This window comes from Ambystoma mexicanum, chromosome 2p (genome assembly GCF_040938575.1).
Source record: "Ambystoma mexicanum isolate Mex_15411 chromosome 2p, UKY_AmexF1_1, whole genome shotgun sequence".
In the NCBI taxonomy this organism is placed as follows: domain Eukaryota; kingdom Metazoa; phylum Chordata; class Amphibia; order Caudata; family Ambystomatidae; genus Ambystoma; species Ambystoma mexicanum.
The window spans coordinates 1,287,216,846-1,287,238,906 of NC_090923.1; the positions used below are offsets into that span (position 1 = coordinate 1,287,216,846).

The 22,061-nt window shown below is 41.9% G+C and overlaps 1 protein-coding gene and 1 long non-coding RNA gene across 2 annotated transcripts in view; one reads left to right on the forward strand and one right to left on the reverse strand.

Annotated features, from left to right (window-relative positions):
- Positions 1-22,061, forward strand: part of VWA3A (von Willebrand factor A domain containing 3A) — a 2,090,411-nt gene that overhangs the window by 1,146,987 nt on the left and 921,363 nt on the right. Inside the window, exon 21 of the mRNA XM_069645605.1 lies at positions 5,413-5,483. Within this exon, the coding sequence (XP_069501706.1) occupies positions 5,413-5,483 (71 nt within the window). The remainder of the gene's footprint in view (positions 1-5,412; positions 5,484-22,061) is intronic.
- LOC138567423 (uncharacterized) lies at positions 3,594-16,807 on the reverse strand. Its single transcript, XR_011302203.1, has 2 exons — positions 16,635-16,807; positions 3,594-4,368 (listed from the first exon to the last, which is right to left on the reverse strand). It is a non-coding gene; the product is annotated as an uncharacterized lncRNA (long non-coding RNA).

Genomic DNA, 22,061 nt, shown 5'->3' on the forward strand with positions numbered 1-22,061 from the left:
CTGTACCTATGCTGCACCTTTGCCTGTCTATGATACCTATTGTGTCCCCTATACAGCACTGTAACCATAGCGGTACCTTTCCTTGGGACATTTGTAGCCTAAGCCTGACAACCCCCTTATGCTTTTGCGCCCGAATACCCCTGGTTCTGGTGCGTAATATAAATAATAAAACAAACAAACAAGACAAAAGGGTATCCCCAAGTCAGTTGTGAAAAAGGCATGCAAAAGAGCAGGTAATAACAATCTAGAGGCTCTACTAGAATAAAAGGACAAATGCAATAACGATAAAATAGTGTTTGTAAGCACTTTTAATCATTTTTCTAACAGGATCAATAATATTGTTAAAAAGAACTGGCATATTCTAACTGGAGATGAGTTCCCCCTTGATCGCCCAGCCCACTGTGTGCGTTTAAGCGTGGGTCCAATTTAAAAGATATGTTAACCAAAAATTATATTTATAGATCAAATGAGAAGCAAATGAGCCTCACTGAATCTTGGGGATGATCTAAACCTATAGGTCACACACCATGTGGATACTGTAGTTGTAATTCCACCAAAAGAACACAGGAAGTGAACATTGGTCTTAATAGACCATGGTCACAAAGACAATTTACTAATTGTAACTCTCAGATGGTGGTTTATGCCATCTGGTGTCCCTGTGGTAAGTTATATATAGGAAAGACTGAAAGAAAAGTCAAAATACGTATAACTGAACACAAAAAGTTGTATTAAAACACAGTACTGACAGCCCCTTTGGTGGGCCATTTTGTGGCAATGCGAATTCTTAGGATACATTGAAATTGACTGTATTGTTACAAATTTCACACAATGGCGATACAATGATTGATAAGAAGAGCCTTTATGAAGAGGATGAACGTCTACATTTTTTAAGTAATAGGGTAGAATGTGGGCTTAACAAAATGGTGGACTAGCACAATATGTTATAATCTTCAAGTTATAGGCAACATAGTACCTTGAATGCTGATGTTGTCCGAATAGGTAGATAATTAATACAAAATCAATATACTGAAAGAAAGTGTTCTACCTTTTCATATTAGTGCTAATAACAGCCGTTCTTGTTGCTAGTTGATTAATGAATGCAGATTGTACATTTTAAACTATGTAACTGCTATTGAGTAAGATGGTAACAGCTTCTATATGCTAAATATACTAGTCCCTACAAGATGGCCGACACATTGGGAATAGATAACCATAGAGATATGAGTGAAAGACGGACTAGATGAAACAGAGTTTTTAATCTCTGCATTCACACTTTAAAGTGACGTCTGTGTGTGAAACACGAGTTTTAAGATTCAAACCCGCTGGCTTAATGGATTGACACCGTTTAGATTAGTGCTCGAGTTGACAATAGTAAGTTGATTGATGTAGCGTAAGAATAATTAGTCCTAATGAACTAGTGACACGCGTATTGGCTAACGCTCACTGTTGTTTCTTGTACCGTCCCCCAGCTTGGTACTACTATATGAAAAACGTCTAAAAACAACACGAACAGTTGTTACCTAACGAAGAAGACGGCCACACACCTTTTTGCACATTACGCGTGATTTAAGTGGTAACGTTCGCTAGTTTCTTGCTTGATGTGCTACTGATCTGCTGAGCACGTTATGAAATCGAAGATGTCATTTGATTAATTATTGTCACTGCTAGAGAACCGCAATATACATTCTTAAGTGGTTGAATAGAGTTTACATAAGTTGACCAGTTCATTTATGATTGGCGCACTGGATGAGTTAGTGGTATTAAAGAATGATCAATAGTACTAAGCCTTAATTAAGTATAAGAGACAGCTACTAATAGTAGGGTGAGAGTTGTGTCAACCTGTGAAGCTTAATATACATCAGCTATTGACGGCAACAGGACAATGAATATGTGGAACTCTTTGGTGAATAGAAGTGAGTTGCTTTTGCTCACTACTCCTTTGTTATCTTCTTTTCGTGATTGGCGATATATGCCTATTTTAAAGGCCTCATGACCCGCTGCTATATGAAATTAATGAAAGGTTAGCAGTAAGTGTCCTTGAGTTGTTATATTTCTTGATGAGGATGTTAATAATTGACCACAGCACTAATAAAGGCTGTTTATATTGTTTTTCTAGGTGAATTAATACAATAGGAGTGAAGAATGTATCTCCAGTACTTTTGGAAATGGACGTTTTGTCTTCGATAAGATGAATGTTGAGAACAATCCTTGACGTTATAAGAAATTATTCCCCCTGAAGAAGTTCTTTGATTTACACAATAACATTATAAAGAACAAAACATGTTGGGCTTTGGCTACTGCTATGCTTAGCAGTAAGATTTCATTGGAAATGTATGTCTATAGGGACCTAATAACATTTTTCTTCTAAAAGCTCAGTGGTTCGTAAAGTATAATTGCTATGATTCAAGTACCTACTATTAGACATTAATGTTCTGGTGAGGGAAGTAAGACCTACCAAAGTTCTCTTTTGTGAACCTTTTTAAAAAAAAAAAATGATGTATGTCTTTATTTGAGTTTTTTATGCTGTAAATTTAATAAATATTGTTATATATTATGTTATTATCTACAATCTGGAATAACCGATGTGTTGTAATTTATTTAAAAACAATGGTTTTATTTGAAAGAACTAGAAAGGCTAGAAATTTGAAAAAAAAAGCTTACAGCCAAGGCAATGGAACCATGGCTAATATCTCTGTCTCAAAAAATTATGAATCTCACAACCTCAAATGAGAAGACAGGGATATGTAAACAGATGATTCAGGAAACTACCAACTCTCTTGCCCCTCTGAAAATTAAGCAAGTGGTTGAGAGGAAAAGTAACTCTTGGTTCACAGATTTACAAAAGCTGAAAGCTACTAAACAGAAATACTTCAATGAATGGAAACTAACACAAAGTAAACTTGAGAAGGAGTGGTTTCTGACTGCAGCTAAAGAGTTCAGACAAGCCGTGATTGCAGCAAAAAGGAATTTTTATGATAGGATTACTGAGGCACAATCAAGTTCAAAAGAACTTTTTAAAGTACTAAATGAATTGGAAAAGCTGTGTAAAGTTAATGCAGACACTATTGAAACGAATGCTGCATGGTGTAATACTATTCAAGATGCGTTGATGAGAAAAATGTATACAATTAAGGGGAATATTGAAGCTAACAGAAAAACCCGTCTTATAACACATAATACATTGATAGATGGTTCCATCCAAATATCAGAGAGTCGTGAACTCTGGTTTCATTTTAAACCCGTTACAGAAACTGAATTGGCTGAAATTATCACCAATTTGTAACCAACAAATTGTAAGGGTGACCCATGCCCGGCAATGGTTATTAAGGAATGTGCTCCACAGCTGATAGGCGTACTCTGTAAAAATGCATCATTTGGGGAGAACTATGTTCCTGATGATTTAATGAATGTGTGGATTAGTCCACTGCTTAAGAAGTCTGGTCTCTGTCCAGAGACAGCTCTACATTATCGTCTTATCACAAATACAGCTTTTTTGTTGAAGATTTTGGACCGTGTGGCCTACATGCAACTTTCTGTGTTCAGTGTGGCAATCAGGCTTCAGACAGTGTTAAACAGCAGACGGGAGGCAGACAATGGTTGAACACAAAACTCCTTTATTCAGGGTTGTAATTTCACACACTTTGTGTAAAGCAAAGATATAAGGAAACGAAAATGTCAGCCCCAATACAGGCACTGAGTGCAATTGCCTCAGCACAGCGTTCTGGCTTTTAGTTCATTCAATATTGTCCATTCACCACTCGTGAAAGCAATTCCCAGGGTTACCAGGTGTTCAAGTATAATGTCAGCTCGATCTGCGGTCCGGGAGAAATCTCCTTCTTTCTCTCAGACGTTCAAATAAAATAAGATTCTCCGTGGTCAGGTGCGCCACGCTTATGAGTGGCAGCTCGACGTGCACCTCTGCAGTAGGGTCGGGAGTACGGGCTTCCTCGATCTCTTTGGTTCTGCGTCTTAATATGCCCAGCGGAAGCCTCCCGATTCCTCACTCCATTCCTGGTCGTCTCCGTGCAGGGTTTGCTTGGGAAAACAGGCAAGCCACATGAGCCTCTTGATGTGAGTTTTAAACTTCCCTCTGCTCCACCCCTCCAATTAGTGGTTTGGCGTCACTCTAGTGTCTCTGTTGGAGGAACCTCCCCCTTCCTTGCTCCTTGCTGCAGTGTTTCTCCCGCCACCATGTCCCTGGCCCCGCTTGTAACTTTCCCAAACCTAGAATCCTGTGATATCATGGGGGTCTGCGAAAATAAGGTGAGCCCCTTCTGCAATTGACCTGCGTGCCCTGTTTTGTTTTGCTTTTGATGCTTTGTTGCTTTGTTTCAGACATCATGCGCAGCCTGCTGGGAAAGGTCGTCCCTGGATATGGGAAGGAAGATGAAAAAAGGATAAATGAGACTTATGAGATCATCCAATCGCAATAAAATAAAGAAACTGGATGAAGATTACAAACACTTTTTAATAGCTGGTTGTGATATAGAAACAAAAAAGAAAGTGAAGACCTGACCCTAGGAGTTGTCCTCAATCAGAATTTAAACATGAAAGCACACATAGGTAGCCTGATGTCTTCTACGGCATACCATATTAAATTGCTGGCCCAATTTAGACCCTACATTTCCTAAACCAACTGCGAGACAGTTGCTAGGGCTATTGTTGGGTCAAAGATTGACTACTGTAGTAGTCTTCTAGTGTGAGCAGCTAAGATTGATATCTCCCGACTTCAGACATTACCAAATACTATGGTTAGAAATATTATTGGCCTTAAAAATAGAGACAATGTTTCGGAGGCCAGACAGGGACTGCATTGGCTGCCCATTGCTGCTAGGATTCAGTTTCGGCAGCTGACGATTTCTCATAAATGCGTAAAGGTAGTGGGCATCATTATTTAACAGAAGCATTGATAAAAAAAATCCAATGCCAGAAAATTGAGGTTTAATAATTCAAACCAGCTAGACATTTTCAAATGCAATCTTACTCAAGTCATTAAATGTGTGTTCCTTATGGCAGCTCCTAAAGCATGGAATGATAGCCCACCCGGCCTTGGAGATATTTAGGGAAAGGATCAGGACATTGCTTTTTAAATAAAGTTGCACACTGCTAGCTGTTTGTGTTCTGTGTATGATCTCTGGTTGTCTGTTGCACCCTCATGCCTCTGGGTTTTATTGTGCACTATACAAATGATTAAAGTAAAGAACCCATTGTAAAACTGATTTGGTCAAGTTTGTGATATACCTTGAAACAGTATAGTGGTGGTAGGATCTTTTTTGGTCGTGCTGTTTCATTAAGGGTACACTCCCCACATCTTTCTTAACCCTAAGTCTCTATTGAGTTATATGTGTAGTTTGATTACCAGTCCTTTAATAAATAAAGCGCTCACAAAAAGACATGTCTTTTGTTTTTCAGGCATTATTGATAGTGATGATATAAGTAGCATCATGTCAGAAATGGAGAAAGCAGTAAACTACTCAAAAAAGGTATGCAGTAAACAATTATACCATTTGCATGTGACTGGAATTAGCGGTGTAATACTGTATCCAATAATGTAAGAGCCCTAATTTGTGCGTGGCAGTTCTGCATAGAGACACACATCTTAACATCAGATAGAGGCCAAAGGTCCTATGTGGTGTGAGGAATCTCATGATCTAGTCACTTCTCCCCAAGGGGGAACCTTTCCCTGTGAGTCCAGAGAGGCAAGCCTGCCACGCAATACCATTCCTAGGTGTAGAGACAAGTAGTACCTCACCGGGAGAGACTCCCCCGACTTGGGGACAAGGACTCCTTTTCCAATGAGAAAATCCCTAACTAAACTATCTATAGCCCATCGCTAATAACACCTGCTAGGAGAAAACATAAAGAATAAGATGATATTTGCTTTTGTCATATAGAACCTTTGATAAAAACTGAAAAGAAATATGTATGTGCAAACCACTGTATCAGTACAGAGTACAAGTAAAACAAAGAAGGAGGACTTTTAAGCTGTGCCTGGAAAGTCCAGCGGCGGCGTCGTAAATCTGAGTGGAAGAGACCTGGGAGAGAGAGAAGCTCAGGAGTTCCAAATCCACTGGGGGAGTGAGGCTGAAGGAAACACAGATTCACGGCTTCCGATTTTGAGAGGAAGCTGGCGTGCGAACTCTAGCATGTTGCATCCAAGGAAACCTGAATTGATAGAAGCCGAAGGACTGGTGCAGTGTCCAAATAGCAACCAAGCAAACGATGCAGAGAGCACTTGCCTGAAGGCACCTCAGAGCATGCTGAATGAAGAAGAAGCAAAGAGCGTCTTGCACTTAAGAAAACCTGAAGCAAGAGAGGCCAAAGGACTGATGCAGTGTCCAAAGAGGGACTCAGTAAGAAGTTGTGGCGTGAATAACCCAGTGAACTTCGAAGTCCATAAACAACGCTGAGACCACTCGCATGAAGGCACCACAGAGCGTGCCGAACGAAGAAGTGAAGAGCAGAAAAGCCAGTCTGACAATTGCTGCAGAGGGTCCTAGTGACGCTATCCAGGAGACCTAAAGGTAACAAGAATAGCAGGAGACCCGGGTGGGGGACCGGGACTAATGAATGGAACGTTCATACTCATCCCAGTGAGGACTGAATATTGGAAAAGAGTGAGAATCACTACTGGAACATTCATACCAGTAAAGACCAAGTATTGAAGAAGAGTGAGAATCATAACTAGAATACTTTATAATCGTCCCAGTAAAAACCCTGTGTTGGGAGGACCTAAAAAGAGTGGGAATCATTATTGGAACCCTTATAATAGACCAGGTGTTGCATGGGTATAGGAAGAGTTAGAGATATAATTGGAACATTCCTATTTTCCCCTGGCAAGACAAAGTGACAGAAATGAATAGAGAAGAGAATCATTATTGGAACAATCTCAGTAGTCTCAATCAAAAGAAAAGGATTGGACATTGAGTAAAGAGACAGTCTCAAGTTTAACTAACGAGGGAAGAACAGAATTGTCCCAAGGAAAAAGGTGCACAAAGAAATAAGGTTACAAGAGTGAAGAATAAAACAAGACAGAGAACCAGTGTGCAAGAGACACTGTTGAAAATTTGAAGAGCCTAACATCTGAACTGTATGACTCGAGAAAAGTGGTTATTAAAAATGACCCTTTTTAAAGTGAACTGGCTGAGAAACCAGCCCACAGGAGAAGGGAGCCATTTTCCTGTGCCTTAGTTGTTTTATAGTGGTAGGGTCAGATTACATTCGTTTGGACTGTGTACAGATCTTCCTTTTGGAATCACTGACAACGGACGAGCACCCTAGTTCGTTTTGTTAGGTAGGGAAAACCCTTAGTTTAGGGAAAGTCAGGAGTTTACACTTTTCTTTTAATAAAGCAAAAACATAAAATGGAAGAAGAGTCTGTGTCCTCCTTCTGACTCCCATAATGGTGTGAACATTACAGAAGGCATGACAATGGCTAGTACTTGGACCACCTATGTGCTGGCTCATGTTAGCTGAGAGATTTAGTTTTTATATCTCAGCTAATTATTATAGGGATACTTTTGTCCCCAATGTTTTTTCCAATTTGGCTGGTGTGCACCCAATACCATTTTGAAAAAGGGTCTCTAACGATTTGGACCCCTTTGAAAAACTGTGCCATCCTATTGAACTGATTGGAATCATTTGCAGGAGTTTCTGGTGCGAATTTCCTGCTGCCTTGCTATGAAAGGTGGTTTATAATTTAACATACTTGCTTCAAAAAGCGAGAACAGTTGTCTTTGGGTATTGCAAAGAATCTGCCGATGCCATCGCTCATTTCCCTTAGGTAGCCTCTCCCTATGTGGTCAGGGGAAGGCAGTCGCTACCTGATGCTGACCCTTGGGGTGGCTATAGGAGGTACAACCACCTGGGGACAGATGCGATACTCAGGGGAATGACATGACATCAGTGGAGGACATTGCATGCCCCACATTCCCCTTTGCAGATTTCCCCTCTGTTCCTCATATCTTAATGGTACTGTAGCAGTTTTTCTTTTTTAACATCTTTATTTAATATTTTCAAAAAATGTATGAAAGAATACAACAATGCACAAATTGAACAGTACAATTGAGATATTGTGCATCTTAACATTGTCAACTACTAAACACATCATTTACCCCATAAAATTAGCTATATGTTGAATATTTTCCCATTCCCACTAGGGCAACAATCATCTTTCCTAAACAACGTCAAAACAATCATAAAAATACCCATTTATACACTTAGACAAGAATACAAAAAAAACATTTACACAAACATCAACAAAAACGGTATCTCTTCATTTCCTGACTGCTTAAACAACTGTTACTCAATCTTATGCTCCACTACCATATACATCATTAAAGAGCGTCCAAAGATCCTGATATTTCCCCTCACTACCCTGTCTCTGAAACATAACCCGCTCAAAATCAGATAATATCAAAGTATCATTGTTTGTTTATTTGGTAATGCACACCAAACGCTAAGGTAGCTGGGTGCAGCAGTTACAAGAATATTCGAAGCTTAGTTACATCATAGACGTCATTACATGAGTCACAAAATTACAATACATACAGTTTGGGTAGGGGGATACATAATATCAGGAGGTGCATAGATAAAGACAGTAGTGGTGTACACATATAATCAAACAGGTTTGTAGAGGGTCAGGCAAGTGAGTGGGTAAGCAGTCTCTTAGATGTCATTAGTGCGCATTCGGGTCTGCAGTTTACATCTAAAACTAGAGTAAGACTGTTCTGTTCTAATAGCAACGGGGAGTGCATTCCAAGAGAGTGCAGCTTTGACTGGGAAGCTAGTTCCCCCAGCTTTGGACAGTCTAAATTTAGGAATTTCTAGGCAAAGATGGGTAGAGGATCTAGTGTGGTGGTTAGGGGTTTTTCTAGTCATTCTGTCTGAGAGTTAGGAAGGAGCGGCATTGTTAAGGCATTTAAAGTTGAGAGATGTCACTTTGAGAAGGTATCGGGTAATATTTTCGACAGCAGAAATTTCGCCGAACATATGGTCGTCGGGAACGGCCATAGGCAATATATTTTGGTGGTGAAAATATTAGGTGCGGGGGTGTGCCCCGCACATAAAAAAATGATGTGGGGGTGTCCCCCGCAGGGTCCATGTGTTATTTTCGCAGCCAAAATATGGCAATATTTTTGCATCGCGATATTTTTGCGGTGAAAATATCACATGGAACCTTTGAGAAGTATCCTGTCGCTGATTTTTAGCCAGTGCTGGTCTTTTCTGAAGTTGGATATATGCTTTCTGCGTGGGATGTTTAGGGCTGCTCTGAGGGCATTGTTTGGAATATTTGTATTTTATTGAGGATGTTTTTGTTAGCGCCTACATATAAGGCATTACAGTAGTCTAGCTTAGACATTATTAGTGCATTAGCAAGCGTAATGCAGCTAGGGATGGATAAAAAGGGTGTGCAGGCCCTGATTAGTTTAACGGTGTAAGCTGTAGATGAGGCTAGGGAGCTAACTTGTTTTTTAGGGATAATGTAGAATCAAGGTAGAAGCCTAGTGTTTTTACTTGTGTTACTACTTTGATTACGTTGCCGTCAATAATGAATGAGGTGTAGCTCAGGCTTAGTTTTTTTAGGTTGGGGTTAGAGCCCAAAATCAAGATCTAGTTTTGTCATCATTCAGGCAGAGGCCGTGTGAGGCCATCCATGCCTGAATGAGGAGGTATATCCTGTTTACCAGAGGCGTGTCTTTGACCAAGTTGCTCGAAAGGGGTATGAGGATCTGAGTGTCATCAGCATAATTGGTATATGTGACACCCAGCCTGTCAAGTTTGTCGAAGAGTGGCTTGGTAAAGATGTTATACATTGTCGGTGAGACGCAAGAAACTTGAGGCACACCGCAGGTAATTTGGCTTGGGTCAGCTGAAGCTGATAGGGAGAACACTCGGATCGTACGGTTAGCTAGGAAGGATTGTACACAGGCTATGGCATCACTCGAAAAATGTGCAGCTGACGCTAGGTGTTCGCACAACATTGCGTGATCCACCAGGTCAAAGGCTGCTGAGAGGTCGAGAAGGAGTATCATAGCTGTTTTACCTTTGTCCTTAAACTCGTCAATTTATGTTTTTAAGTCAATTAGCGCTTTTTCAGTTCCATGTTGTGGTCTGAATCCATATTCGTGTGATCCTGACAGCTGGCTAGCCTCCAAATAAGTTTGTATTTGGAGGTAGGCTACTCTGTCAATAATTCTGAGGAGGAAAGGGACCGTTGTGATGGGTCTGTAATTAGTAGGGATGGCCGGGTCTAGTTCTGTTTCTTAAGAAGTGGTAGAACCCACAATTCTTCAAGGTTAATTAGGACAGTGCTTGACATAAAGGAAGCATTGACCAGCTTGGAGATGAAGGGTGCTAGATCTCTAGCTGCATCCTTAATCATTTGTGCTGGGCAACTGTCGCCCTGACAGTTTGAGTGTTTTAGCGAGAGTATGACCTTTACAGTTTCCAGTATGGGGATATTGGTGAATCTGAAAGGTATATTCATGATAGGGGTAGCCGTTGGTGGGGAGGGGGCGTCTCAGCGGAGTACAAGGATGCTTTTTTGACGGCTATTTTAGTCTGTAGAGTGGCTATTTTATTAGATGAAGCATTTTGGATGCTAGTGCACCATTGTTTATCTTTTGGGACATTATCTGTGGGTGGAATAGAGTTTTCCATTTCGCGAAGTATGGTAAAGAGTTCCTTAGTATTGGAGTTTACTTTGGAGATTTGTTTGTTGAACGCGTTTCTTTTGGTAAGGATTATTTCCTTCTTGTACAAGTTGGCAAAGTTCATTAATGTACTTTTGTTCTCAACTGTGAGGGAGTGTCGCCAGATGGCTTGAAGCTTCCTTTTTTGGAGTCTTAATTCTTTGAGTTGGGGTGTAAACCATGTATTAAGGTGAGACTTTTGTTTACTTTTGCGAAGTTTGATGGGCGCAATAGTGTCAAGGGCCTTCATCATAGTATTGTTAAAGGTTTCTACTAGTGAGTGTGGGTCGATGTTATTAGTGACAGAAGAGAGGGTAGGTAGGAGGAGAGGAAGTCGTTTTTCCACAGTGATGTCTTTTTTGCTTCTAGGGGGGAGCCGTGGTACTATGTCAGTGTTTTTCTGTTTTTGGGTCTCTGTCGTGGTCAAGAAAATGATTAAGTGGTGGTCAGTCCGGGGTTGAGGAGTTATTTTAGTGATAGTGATGCCACAGTTTAGATCGGCTAACCAATCTAATATATGCCCTTTTATGGGCATGGGGGCGCAGACTTTTTGGGTCAGGCCGTGTTCGGTCAGTATGGTTTCAATGGAGTGGGCAGGCATGTTTATCCTTAGGATCATTGAAGCCCAAGTTGAAATCTCCTAGCAATAGGAACTGTGAGGTTGATTAATCCAACCCTCAAATTGCGGATATTTCCTGGTTTTCCATACTTTCAAGATCTGCTTTGCCGCCATCACGAGTACTTTGTCAATCCATTTCCCATACAACTGAGCAGTTTTACAACGCCCACTATTCGACAGCAATAGCAACTGCAAGGGCATTCTTGGAAAACAGAGTGATAAAATCACATCCAATCTATCTAGTACCTCACACCAGAAGAAGTTCTGTGCTCGAGAGCAATACCATAACATATGAACTAGTGTCCTTTTCTCTTTCCCACATCCCCAACATATATCACTGTCCAACAACCCTAATTTGCACATGCGCTCAGGTGTCCAATCCAATTGCCCTGACATTTTTTGATGTATAAGCCTTAGCTTGAGGTCTAACTTTTGTTTCCCACCTGCCACATGTCTCCAATCCCCTTTAGTAATAGTACATCCCAATTCTTCTTCCCATTTTCCCACCAAATTATTCCATGACTCAACCACTAAGTTACTCACAGGCATGAGGTTTAGATATGTGGAAACCATGCGTGGCGATAGGCAAAAGATAGTCCAACCTGCCGGCTCTTTCTCCATTGGCGCAGACAACATATTCAAGGTCAGAGGCATAAGAGACTATAATTCCTAAAACTATTCCTTTCCCTATTGGTCAAATCAAAAGCCCCTTGAAGTTCCTCGAATGATCAGATATGTCCATAATGGATTAAATCTCCTATCTTTAAAATGTCTTTTGAAATCCAACTTCGCCAATTTAGAGTCTTATTCGCAATCCTCAGTCCGGGATTGTGCCAAATAGACGCCTTATAATTTAGAAATAAATACCCATTGAAATTAAATAACCACCATGCCATCATATCTTTAGTGATTTTAATGGATGGCAGTTTAACAGCCTCCTTAGATAATTTTTCCATTGAAAAAATATTACTCAATTGAAACCGTGAAAGACTATCCCACTCTACTGACAACCAAGCCGGCTCACATTCTACCTCTGTAGCCACATAAAGGGCTGCTTTCTTTAGTATAAACCCCCTATAATAGTTTTCCAAATCTGTATACCCAAAACCACCCTCCTTAGTGCTGCGTAACAAGATAAGTCTCTGAATCTTTGGAGCCTTCTTTTCACCCCAGAGAAAGCTCTGAAAAACTCAATCTATTTCTTCAGTAAGAGGGATTTTTTAATTGCATTGATTTTCACCTAAATTCCTTGTTCCAGCCGTTCCCACTTTCTAATATCTCTCTTAAAATACTCCACCAATTGTGCCACATTAAATTCTACCTTCTGACTTATATCCTTGGTGAGCTAGACCCCTAAATATTTTACATGTGCCTCAGACCATTTACAGTCCCAATCAGAAAAATCTCTCCTTCTACAGGACGTGGAAAGCGGGAACACCTCCGTCTTATCCCAATTAATTTTATAACCTGATAATTTACCCATCCTTTCAAAGGTTTCTTTAAAAATAACACTACCATCTCTGGATTAGAAAGGATCTCCACCATGTCTTCAGCATACGAGAACACTTTAATTTCTTTGAGCCCAAACCTCAAGCCCCTAATCCTCTGCTTGTTGCGTATCAGAGTTATTAATGGTTCTAAGGGAATATTGAATAAAAATTGTTAGGCTAAAAGCATCAGACATCTCATTATTTACCCAAATACGCGCCTTCGCTGCGCTCTGCAAACAATGAATCATCCCCACAAATTTACTTCCAAACCCCATTTTTCCCATCGTGAATTTCAAGAAAGCCCAGTTTACAATATTGAACGCTTTCTCAGCATCCATAAAAACAAGAGCAGTGTTTACAGGTTCATTCTAATGGAGACTTATTTTGTCCACAAGCGTTCTGATGTTATCATACTCAAATCTATTTTTCATAAACCCTACCTGTGACTCATGGATTAATTTCACGATATAGCTTTCCAGTCTGTTTGCCATTATTTTTGCAAACATTTTTACATCCACATTTAACATGTATATCGGCCTATAATTTCTGCACTTTCTACTGTCTCTATCTCTTCTTTCGGTATGTGCGTAATCATGGTCTCACTCATCGATTGGCACATCTCTCCCCCTTCCATGAAAGAATTGAACAGCCTACATAAGATGGGAGCTAGAAAATTATCAAATTTCCTATAGAATTCCACTTGCAAGCCATCTAATCCCCCCCACCCTAATATGTTCAATCGCCAATAAGACTTTTCACTTCAATTTCCGCCTCTAGATACATACTGTCATCCAGCATTAGTTTTCTTCATGTCTATAAGCTCAAATAATCCCTCTAAGTCTTGTTGTGAGACTGATTGCTCCTCCATATATAATTTCTCATAATACTTTTTAAAAATCATACAGACCTCAACATTCTTCCACACCAACTGTCCACTTTAGTTCTCGATTCCCTGAACAAATGATTTCCCTGCATACCCTTCAACTTACTAGCCAACAGTCGCCCACTCTTGTCCCCACCTTCCCAATATTTTTGCCTCATAAAGAATAAACCCTGTTCTGCCATCAAATTGGTTGCACTTGCTAAGGTTTCTTGGACATGATTCATCTCAATCATATCTTTTGCCCTTCCCGATTGTGCATACTTTTGCTGTAAATTTGACAGCTTGGCATCTATCATGTTCAATTCACCCAAGGATTTCTTCCTGAGACGTGAAGTTCTATTAATCAATTCTCTCCCGATCGTTGCTTTAAAGCTGTCCCACACTATTTTTTGATCTGCGGACCCCTCATTCTCCTCAAAGAACAGGTTCTTACTAGATAAAATTCCTTGTACTACATCTCTTTCCTCCAATATCCCTGTCTTCAAGCACCATTTTCGAAAGGACGGAACCTCTGTCAATCTTCAAATGAAGATCAACTGGCGCATGATCCGCAATTTCCCTCTTCCTAATATTTACACCAAGAGTCTTATCCATTAATGCCTTAGTGATCAGTATGTAATCTAACCTGGAAAAAGTCATGTACTGGAGAAAAGAACGTATACTCTCTTACTGATGGATGCATCTCCCTCCATATATCAAACAGGTCAAACTCTTTGCACGTACTCACATTAGTGTACCTACGCAGACTATCTCTATCCAATCTGTGATCATTAATACAATTGAAATCAACTCCTAAAATGATTGTGTCCCCATGCATCTCACACAAAAGCTTTAAAATACTTTATTTTCCTGACAAGCACGGTCCGTAAATGCACCCTAATGTGATTGATTTCTCATTATAAATAATGTCCGCAAAATTCATTCGACCTTCTCCATCCATCGCTACCTTAGCCATCTGAATTTGTAAACCTCTCCTGAATAAAATACCTACCCCTCTTGACTTTGTTGAGTAACAATTAGACAAGTCTTTATGATATCTTGAATTCATCAGAAATTGTCTAGCTTCATCTGCTAAATGTGTCTCCTGTAAAAACACTATATCTGCCTTTGCCCTCCATTACCTTGCCATCACTTTTCTCTTCTTCCGAGGGCAGTGTAAACCCTTTACATTCCACGGCACTATTGTCAAATCGCTCATTTCCTCCTCAAACCATCATCTAGTTTTCCTTACCTATAGGGGTATATTAATAAACATTCACAAATACAACCTCACCCATCCCATATTGCCATCATAAGCAAGTATCTTGATTATATAAAGTATCGCACCAGGAGTAGGAGCTTTAGATGCCTCACATGCCAATTGAATGAGCATAAGCAAGCCGCCAGTACGAATACAAGCTAATAAACAAAACAGACGGACTAAACATCAACAGGTCATGACAACAGAAAGGCATACAACATAATGACATATCAATAAATGTATATCCTGGAGAGAATCTCCAAGTAACCACTGAATTCCAATTATCTCTACAACCCGCATTCCAAACCATCCCCCCCAGAGCAGTGCCCGCCAAGTCATATTATCAATACATGGAAGTTATTGTTTCTCTAAATATGAATTAAACACCTTTCTTCTTGCATTAATTAATTTATCCTTACGTACAGACATCCTTGCGGCTTTCAAAACTTAAACTGAACTTCTTTACCTATTATTGAGCTCCCCCAAACAAACACAACTGCCACATACACATTTACTACTAAATTTTAGACCTATAAGCATCTCCACCCACATCCTAGCCACCTTGTCCCCCCAACCACCATCGGAGAATGAATCTAACTAGCAATCCCTACTCTTGTTTCATTGTACTACCACAAGGTTAGCAACCTATGATCAGTCGCATAATACTCACGCTATAACTCTGACCATGCCATACCTATCTAAAAGTATACTTCGTTGTCATGACAGCATTAAAGTTACTAATCTAAAATTTCTTTATTGTAGACTGTTTAAAACACCTTTGCATTATTTTATTTAACACTTAACTCATTTCGCCATAACATCCCTTATATTACTTACTCCTTGAGAGGCATGGTGAGCTTTGCTTGAGGACTAGTACATTCAAAATCCCCCTAACATATGGTTCCACCCACCCTCAATCCAGTTATCACTTCCTAACCCACTAACTATACAGCCTATCATCCATCCACACTTCTACTTCAACTAACAAAGATCTCAAAAACACTTCCCCACCCCTGCCATTAGTTTCTAGTCTTATCTCCAGTTCCCGCCATTTAATCCATACTTGCTTCACATGCAATTTAGAAGCTTCAATAAATAATTAACCTCTTGGCAGAAACAGTGCCATTGCATTTTTCTTCCTCATAACAAACCCGTCATAATAACCATATTACAAGCCTCCTTGATCCATAAAATCACAGGTGGGTCATTGTTAATAAATACTTGTGCTAATTGGAAGAACTCTTCTGGTACAAAGCTTGCAATCTTCTTTACATTCTCCTTTACCTTACCCCCTTGAAGTGTAGTTTAAATAATAGTAAAATCAAACTTAATAACGTGTAAGCCCAAAATTAGAATAAAATCTCAGCATCGTGTTATTTTATCATCCTAATCAGTTAAAATAAAGCAGCATACGCAGTGTTTTGAAAAACCTATAAGTGACCAGGCTGCACGCTGCCAAAGATTAGAGTCTTATTTCAATGGCACTGCGTGTGCTCAGTCACATGTAATTGAATTCCCCATCCGCTAGTGCCCATCCACAAGTATTAGCAATTACACATGCATAATCACGTTTCCAAAGCGCCAGCAATATCGCATCACCACATGTATTAGTGTCAATAGACAAATTTGGTTCACCATTCAGCTGACTGCTTGTGTCTTGACTATGTCAACAACAATCGTGTTGCATCTTCAATGCCAACAAACGTACCCGGATTACAGTTCAGGTGACCGCATGCATCTTGCTCATGGCACGCCTGAAACACATGCTCACTGCGGTGCGTAAGGGAAAATCCATGCTGCGTATGAGCCTGTGACCCTTAATGAATCGGAATGTGCGAAAGAAAACACACGCTGCGTAGAAGCCTATGACGTAAATGGATTACCTTCCTTCACCACAGCCGCCATAAATGCCATGAATCCAGTCCAGGTCACTAAAGTAATATTCCAATCCAATTAAGCTGAGGCAACGGGTAAGTAGCTTCCCCTTAACAAGCGCGCACAACGCATGAGTCAGTTCAGTCTATTGTCATCACGTTGCCCACGCTGTGTATCAAAATGCTAGGTCCTTTCCTAATATAATGTTTCCCAAAGACTTTCTTCCACGTGCAATACTTTGAACGAACACACTTTTGAAACTGTTCCAACAATAACTTGCTTCAACTTATTATAAATATTAATAAGTTAAAAATAAAAAATGAACATTAAAATGATAGCCAAACCCAGATAATAAGTAAACAGACTTCCATTGACGATAATCTTTTCTTTTTTGACACTGTTCCAACTCTTTGGATGGGTGTTTCTTTCATGGGCTGATGATCCAAATCTGTAAGAAATGTTTCTGCCCCCTGATGATCTGTAAAAGAGTGCACTTGACCATTTAGCACTACTCTTGGTTCGCCAGATAAACCATGTAGTATTTCAGGTGCTTGTTCCTTGTTTTCTCCTTCCCCATATTAAAGGCTCTCCTTTTATCTAGAACATCTTGGCTTAGGTCACCAAAGATCATAATGTTATGACCTCGCCAGGACAAATCAACATTCTCCCTTGCTCTTTTCAACACCAGTTCTCGCACAGGGAATCTCAGAAATGTTATGATGAAATTTGTAGGTCTTTTGCCAAGTGATGGCAATTGGGGAGAATTCTCATAAATGGTTGATTTCCCTTACCTAAAGAGTCCCCCGACAGCTTTGCTGGATTTCTAGGTTTTTTTTTTTTCACTTGGTAAGAGTGTGAGCCTTTTTCCCCACTCTTACATGCGTTTTGCTATGTGTATTTCTACTTTGTGTGATCTCGGGCACTGGAGCCTCACCTACTCCATGTGCACCACTTTTTGTGTGTGTTACACAGCACCTTCAGTGCAGTGACACAGGGTTGTCTTTGAGACTTCCCTCTGACTCCATTTTTCTGGGGCTGACTACTGTCCCCCAGGAAACAGGTAAAGTTGCCATTAACTTCATATAGTCACTTTAAACCACAGACCCAGTACACGCCATCTTACATGGAGTATTGGAAAGGGTTAACTCTTACCCCTTTTTGTCTCTGCCTCTTGTAGCCTTGTTTCGCTCCCTTAACATTAAGACTTGGCTGGTGGCAGTGGTATCTACTCTAACTTGTCTACTGCGGTTATCTTACATAAAGTGGTAATGTTGTAGGCTATTATATTAGCCACGAACATAAAACCCGCTTGACCATATATGTTTTATTTTGGCTCCGGCTGCGTTTAGTCGCCATTTCTTTTTGTTAAAGTCTTTCTCGTGTTTTTTCTCTGTGCGCCAAACCGGGGATGACTCCTTTGTTCGCTGTCTTTTCGCGGGCTTCTGCACAGTAGTGAGTAGTGAGAGAGGGATCTTCAGACCCCTGCCATGGGTTCCCTTGGTAACCCAAGTTGCACTCTTGTCTGATTGGCTAAGGGGACTGGCCTTGCCAGGCCAGCCACCCTGCTGTGTGATTGACAGCCAGGCTGTATGAATGGGGGAAAACTGCATAAAAACCAGGTCTCTGGGACTGGAAGAGCATAGTCGCCACTGGAATGAAAGAACCAACGAGGAACTGAAGGAAGAGGACACCTACAACGACTGAACCGCCCGGTGCAGCCTTGCTGCACGTCCGAATCTCCAAATCGGACGACAGAAGATCCTCCATGAAACTTCTTCCCTTGAGCTGGTGGAACCAGCCAGTTTGCCCAAACTACAAGCCAGGACCCCTCCTCTGGTCGAATTCGCCGTACAGAGCTACAGTGGGCTTGATAGCCAGGAAGGTCGGACCCTGCTTGGGTTTTAAGGGGCGCACGTTTTATTCGTTGTTCGGCGCTGCTGGGTTCTTCCCTGGGTAGTGCAGGACCCTCCAGTCTTCCTATTTCTGATCAGTCTGACAGTCGCTTCAGGACCTACCAGGAACATCTGCCTCAGCTACAGCACCCTCTCCATTTCAAGGTACTGTGCAAATCCAGTTGTGCGTTTCGCTCAGCCGCAGTGAAAGTGTTTGAAATCTTTCTCCAATCCGAGGGCTTGTCCTTCTCTTCTCTTTGAACTAACTTTTCTACCAACCAACCTCGTCCGGAATCTGTGCCACGAACTTTACTGCAAACTACCCTGAACTGTGTGATCTTGAGCAAAATACTTTTGACCTATTGACTTTGGCCCTAACTCTTTTCTAGCTGATCTCCTCACTGTAGTCTCTCTTGTTCATTGAAAGTTCCATCAATATATCTTCTTTTCTCAGAGTCCACCTCCTCTCCCTTCTGCCTCTTTGATGGTTGCAAAGTTTCTGTATTTTTCTCCGCCTTTGCAAATGAATTCAAAAGAGAGATGAATGCAGGGCACAGGAGCACCAGCCTTCAGGCAGCCATCTCAGGAGTTGCAGGTTCTAGAATCCTCTAACACTTTTTCTAAACCCCTTTCCAGGCCCCCTCTTAGTAGTCCCAAACCTGACACAAAGGCCAGTTAATCAACTACTGAGATGAGGAAGCAACAGCGAGCAGTAATGATCACTGCCAATAAGATCTCATACCAGCTTCAGCAACATCATATAAAGAATGATATGCTAACCGCTGAGACGAGGAAGAGGGACAGAATAATGAACATCACTAAGACTGGTAAGCCCACACAGCGGTCTAGGCTTTGGAGATTATTCAATGATGGCGGGGAGCTTAAAACCAGCGCAGCAGAGAGAGCTGCAGATGCTGGGGTGCACGGCGACTTGCACGGATACTGACCAGTATGCTAGGGAAGAGGACACTGTGGGAAACGGTGTCAAAGCTGATCCAAACAGTGGAAGAGGAAACGGGAATGCAGTCAGCTCGCCGCCCGAGTGTTACGCTCACCTGGTATCCACAGGGACGCCACCCAGCCAGTTGGTCGTTGGTCCCCTTTTCGATGATTCCCTGGTGCGGTTCTCGGAGGAATTCCGCCTTGTTATCGAAGTTGGTGGGCTCTCCATCCTGCTTTCTGGGCAGGTGCCCGTTGTCTTTCGTGGGCGTGTGCGGTCCAGTTACTTCACTGACAGCTGCCCAAGTAATGTCTCTCAGGTAGGTCTTGTTGCGGTTTATGGAGTTGTTATTCTTCCATGCCTTTTCTCTGTTCGATAATGTCTCTTTTTTTATCTCCCTTAGGTGTGTGGAGCGTCCACTTGGCGAACTGGGTAGGCTGGTTCTCGCCGTTAAATGATGGTGCACAATAGTGCTATGATGCGGTAAGTAGGCGCTTTGCGCAGCGCGGCAATGTCTTGTCTTCACTGACCTGTGTTTTCTCTTTCTGTAGGTCGCGGTGTGCTCCAAGCGCGGATGGAGTGCTGGAGCTATACCGGTCGAACAACCACCAGCCAGGTAAGTCTGTAAGCAATTTGTGGTTGAAATGTCTCTACTACCTTCTTTAATGATGTCTTTCTTCCTTTCTCAGGTCCTTCAATCCGGATGGCGAACCATTCACACAGAGCTGCCCAGGAGCTGTGAACAGTGAAGGATGGGGATTGCAGGTAAGATTCTGCTGCTAACGATGTTCTTTGTTGTTTTCTGCAGGTCCGGATCTTGCCAGGCTTGTGAGAAGCTGGACACGGTGAGCGTAGTAGCAAAGTAACACAAAGCGTGCTGTCTTGTTCAGGTGTGGTTTAAATAGTCTCTGCAAAGTAGTCCAGGTAAAGTAGTCCCTAGGCCACCACACCCAAAACACTATACCGCATAGCTTTGTTAGGGAGAATTCTCTGTAAAGGCTAATTTCCCAAACCTAGTGAGTCCCCCAGCAGCTTTGCTGTATTTTTGGGGTTTATTTTTTTCTCCTGCTAAGAGTGAGACTCTTTTCCTCCCACTCTTAGACATGATTTGAGGTGTTCCTTTGACTTTGTATGTGTTCTATGGGCTATGGGGTCCTTTTCCTCATACGGTTTCATGTGTTTTTGATATGTGGGTTACACAGCACCCTCCGTGCCGTAACCCAGGGGTGTCGTAGCGACCCCCAAACATAGACTCCATACCCTGGGAATGACTTCTGTCGCCCAGGGCATGTAAAGTCAACATTGGCTTTACTAGTCTCAAATTGTGAACAGAACCAGTACAAACCATCATATTGTGGACGTACTAGTCGGGGCAATTCGATTGCCCCGGGGTCTGTTGTTCGAGGGGGCACTGTCCAGTCCCCCCCGACCGAGTTTTGGCTGGTGGCAGTGGATACTACTTTTTATATTCAACCGCGAATATATCCATATGGGATTTTCCCATTGTTCGAGGCTACCACTTTTAAAAATAGCCTCGAACATACCGCTGGTTTATTAAATTAATATAAATTGACTGGTTGGTATTTTTTGCCGAAACTTGGTTCCAAAATGGCGTTTGTGTTCGCTTCTGTGACTCCAACTCAAGTCGAGCCCTTTGTTCCACTTTTTGGCGGGCTTCTCCACAGAAGCCTCCAAAAGTGGTGCCACTTTGTCTGGGTACCACAGGGGGTCTGGGAGGGGGTTTAGGCACCCTGGACTGAGTTGCCTCGGCAACTCAAGTCACACTCTTGTGTGATTGGCCCAAGTGGCTCACCACTTAGCATGTTTGAGTGACAGCTAGGCTGAATGAATGGGGGTTTTCTGCATAAAAGCAGGGCTTTGGGGACTGGAACTTCAGAAGTCGACACAGGACCTAAAGAATCCAAGGAGGGAGAAGCAGAGCCGACCTGCAACGACGACACCACCGGTGGAGCCCTGCTGAACTGTCTCACCACTTTTCCAGATGACAGAGGAGATCTCCAGCCTGGAGAGTCTTCTTCCTTTGACTGGTGGGGATAACCAGTTTGCCTGTCTTTTTGCCTTCCTGGACCATCTCATGGCAGCCTTGCCCGTGCCAAGCACCCCGGCAACCGGAATACCAGGGTTTACCACTACCGCGAAGAAAAGGGTGGTACCTTGTAACCGGGAAACTCCGCGGCTGGTTTCTTCCCTGGCAGTGCAACGACCTTCAGCTTTCCTCCACGACGAGACCTCCTCTTCCTCTGGACGAAACACCGACTTGCACCCACTGCCAGGAACAACTGCCCCCGCTGGAGCGTTCTTCCCACTTTCAGGTACTGTGTCCCGCATGGCTTCCCTTGCGACAGATCGTTCAGGGTGACAGTAAATCCTCGACTTTCTAACCTGGGTTAGCCTGGGGCCTGTTAAC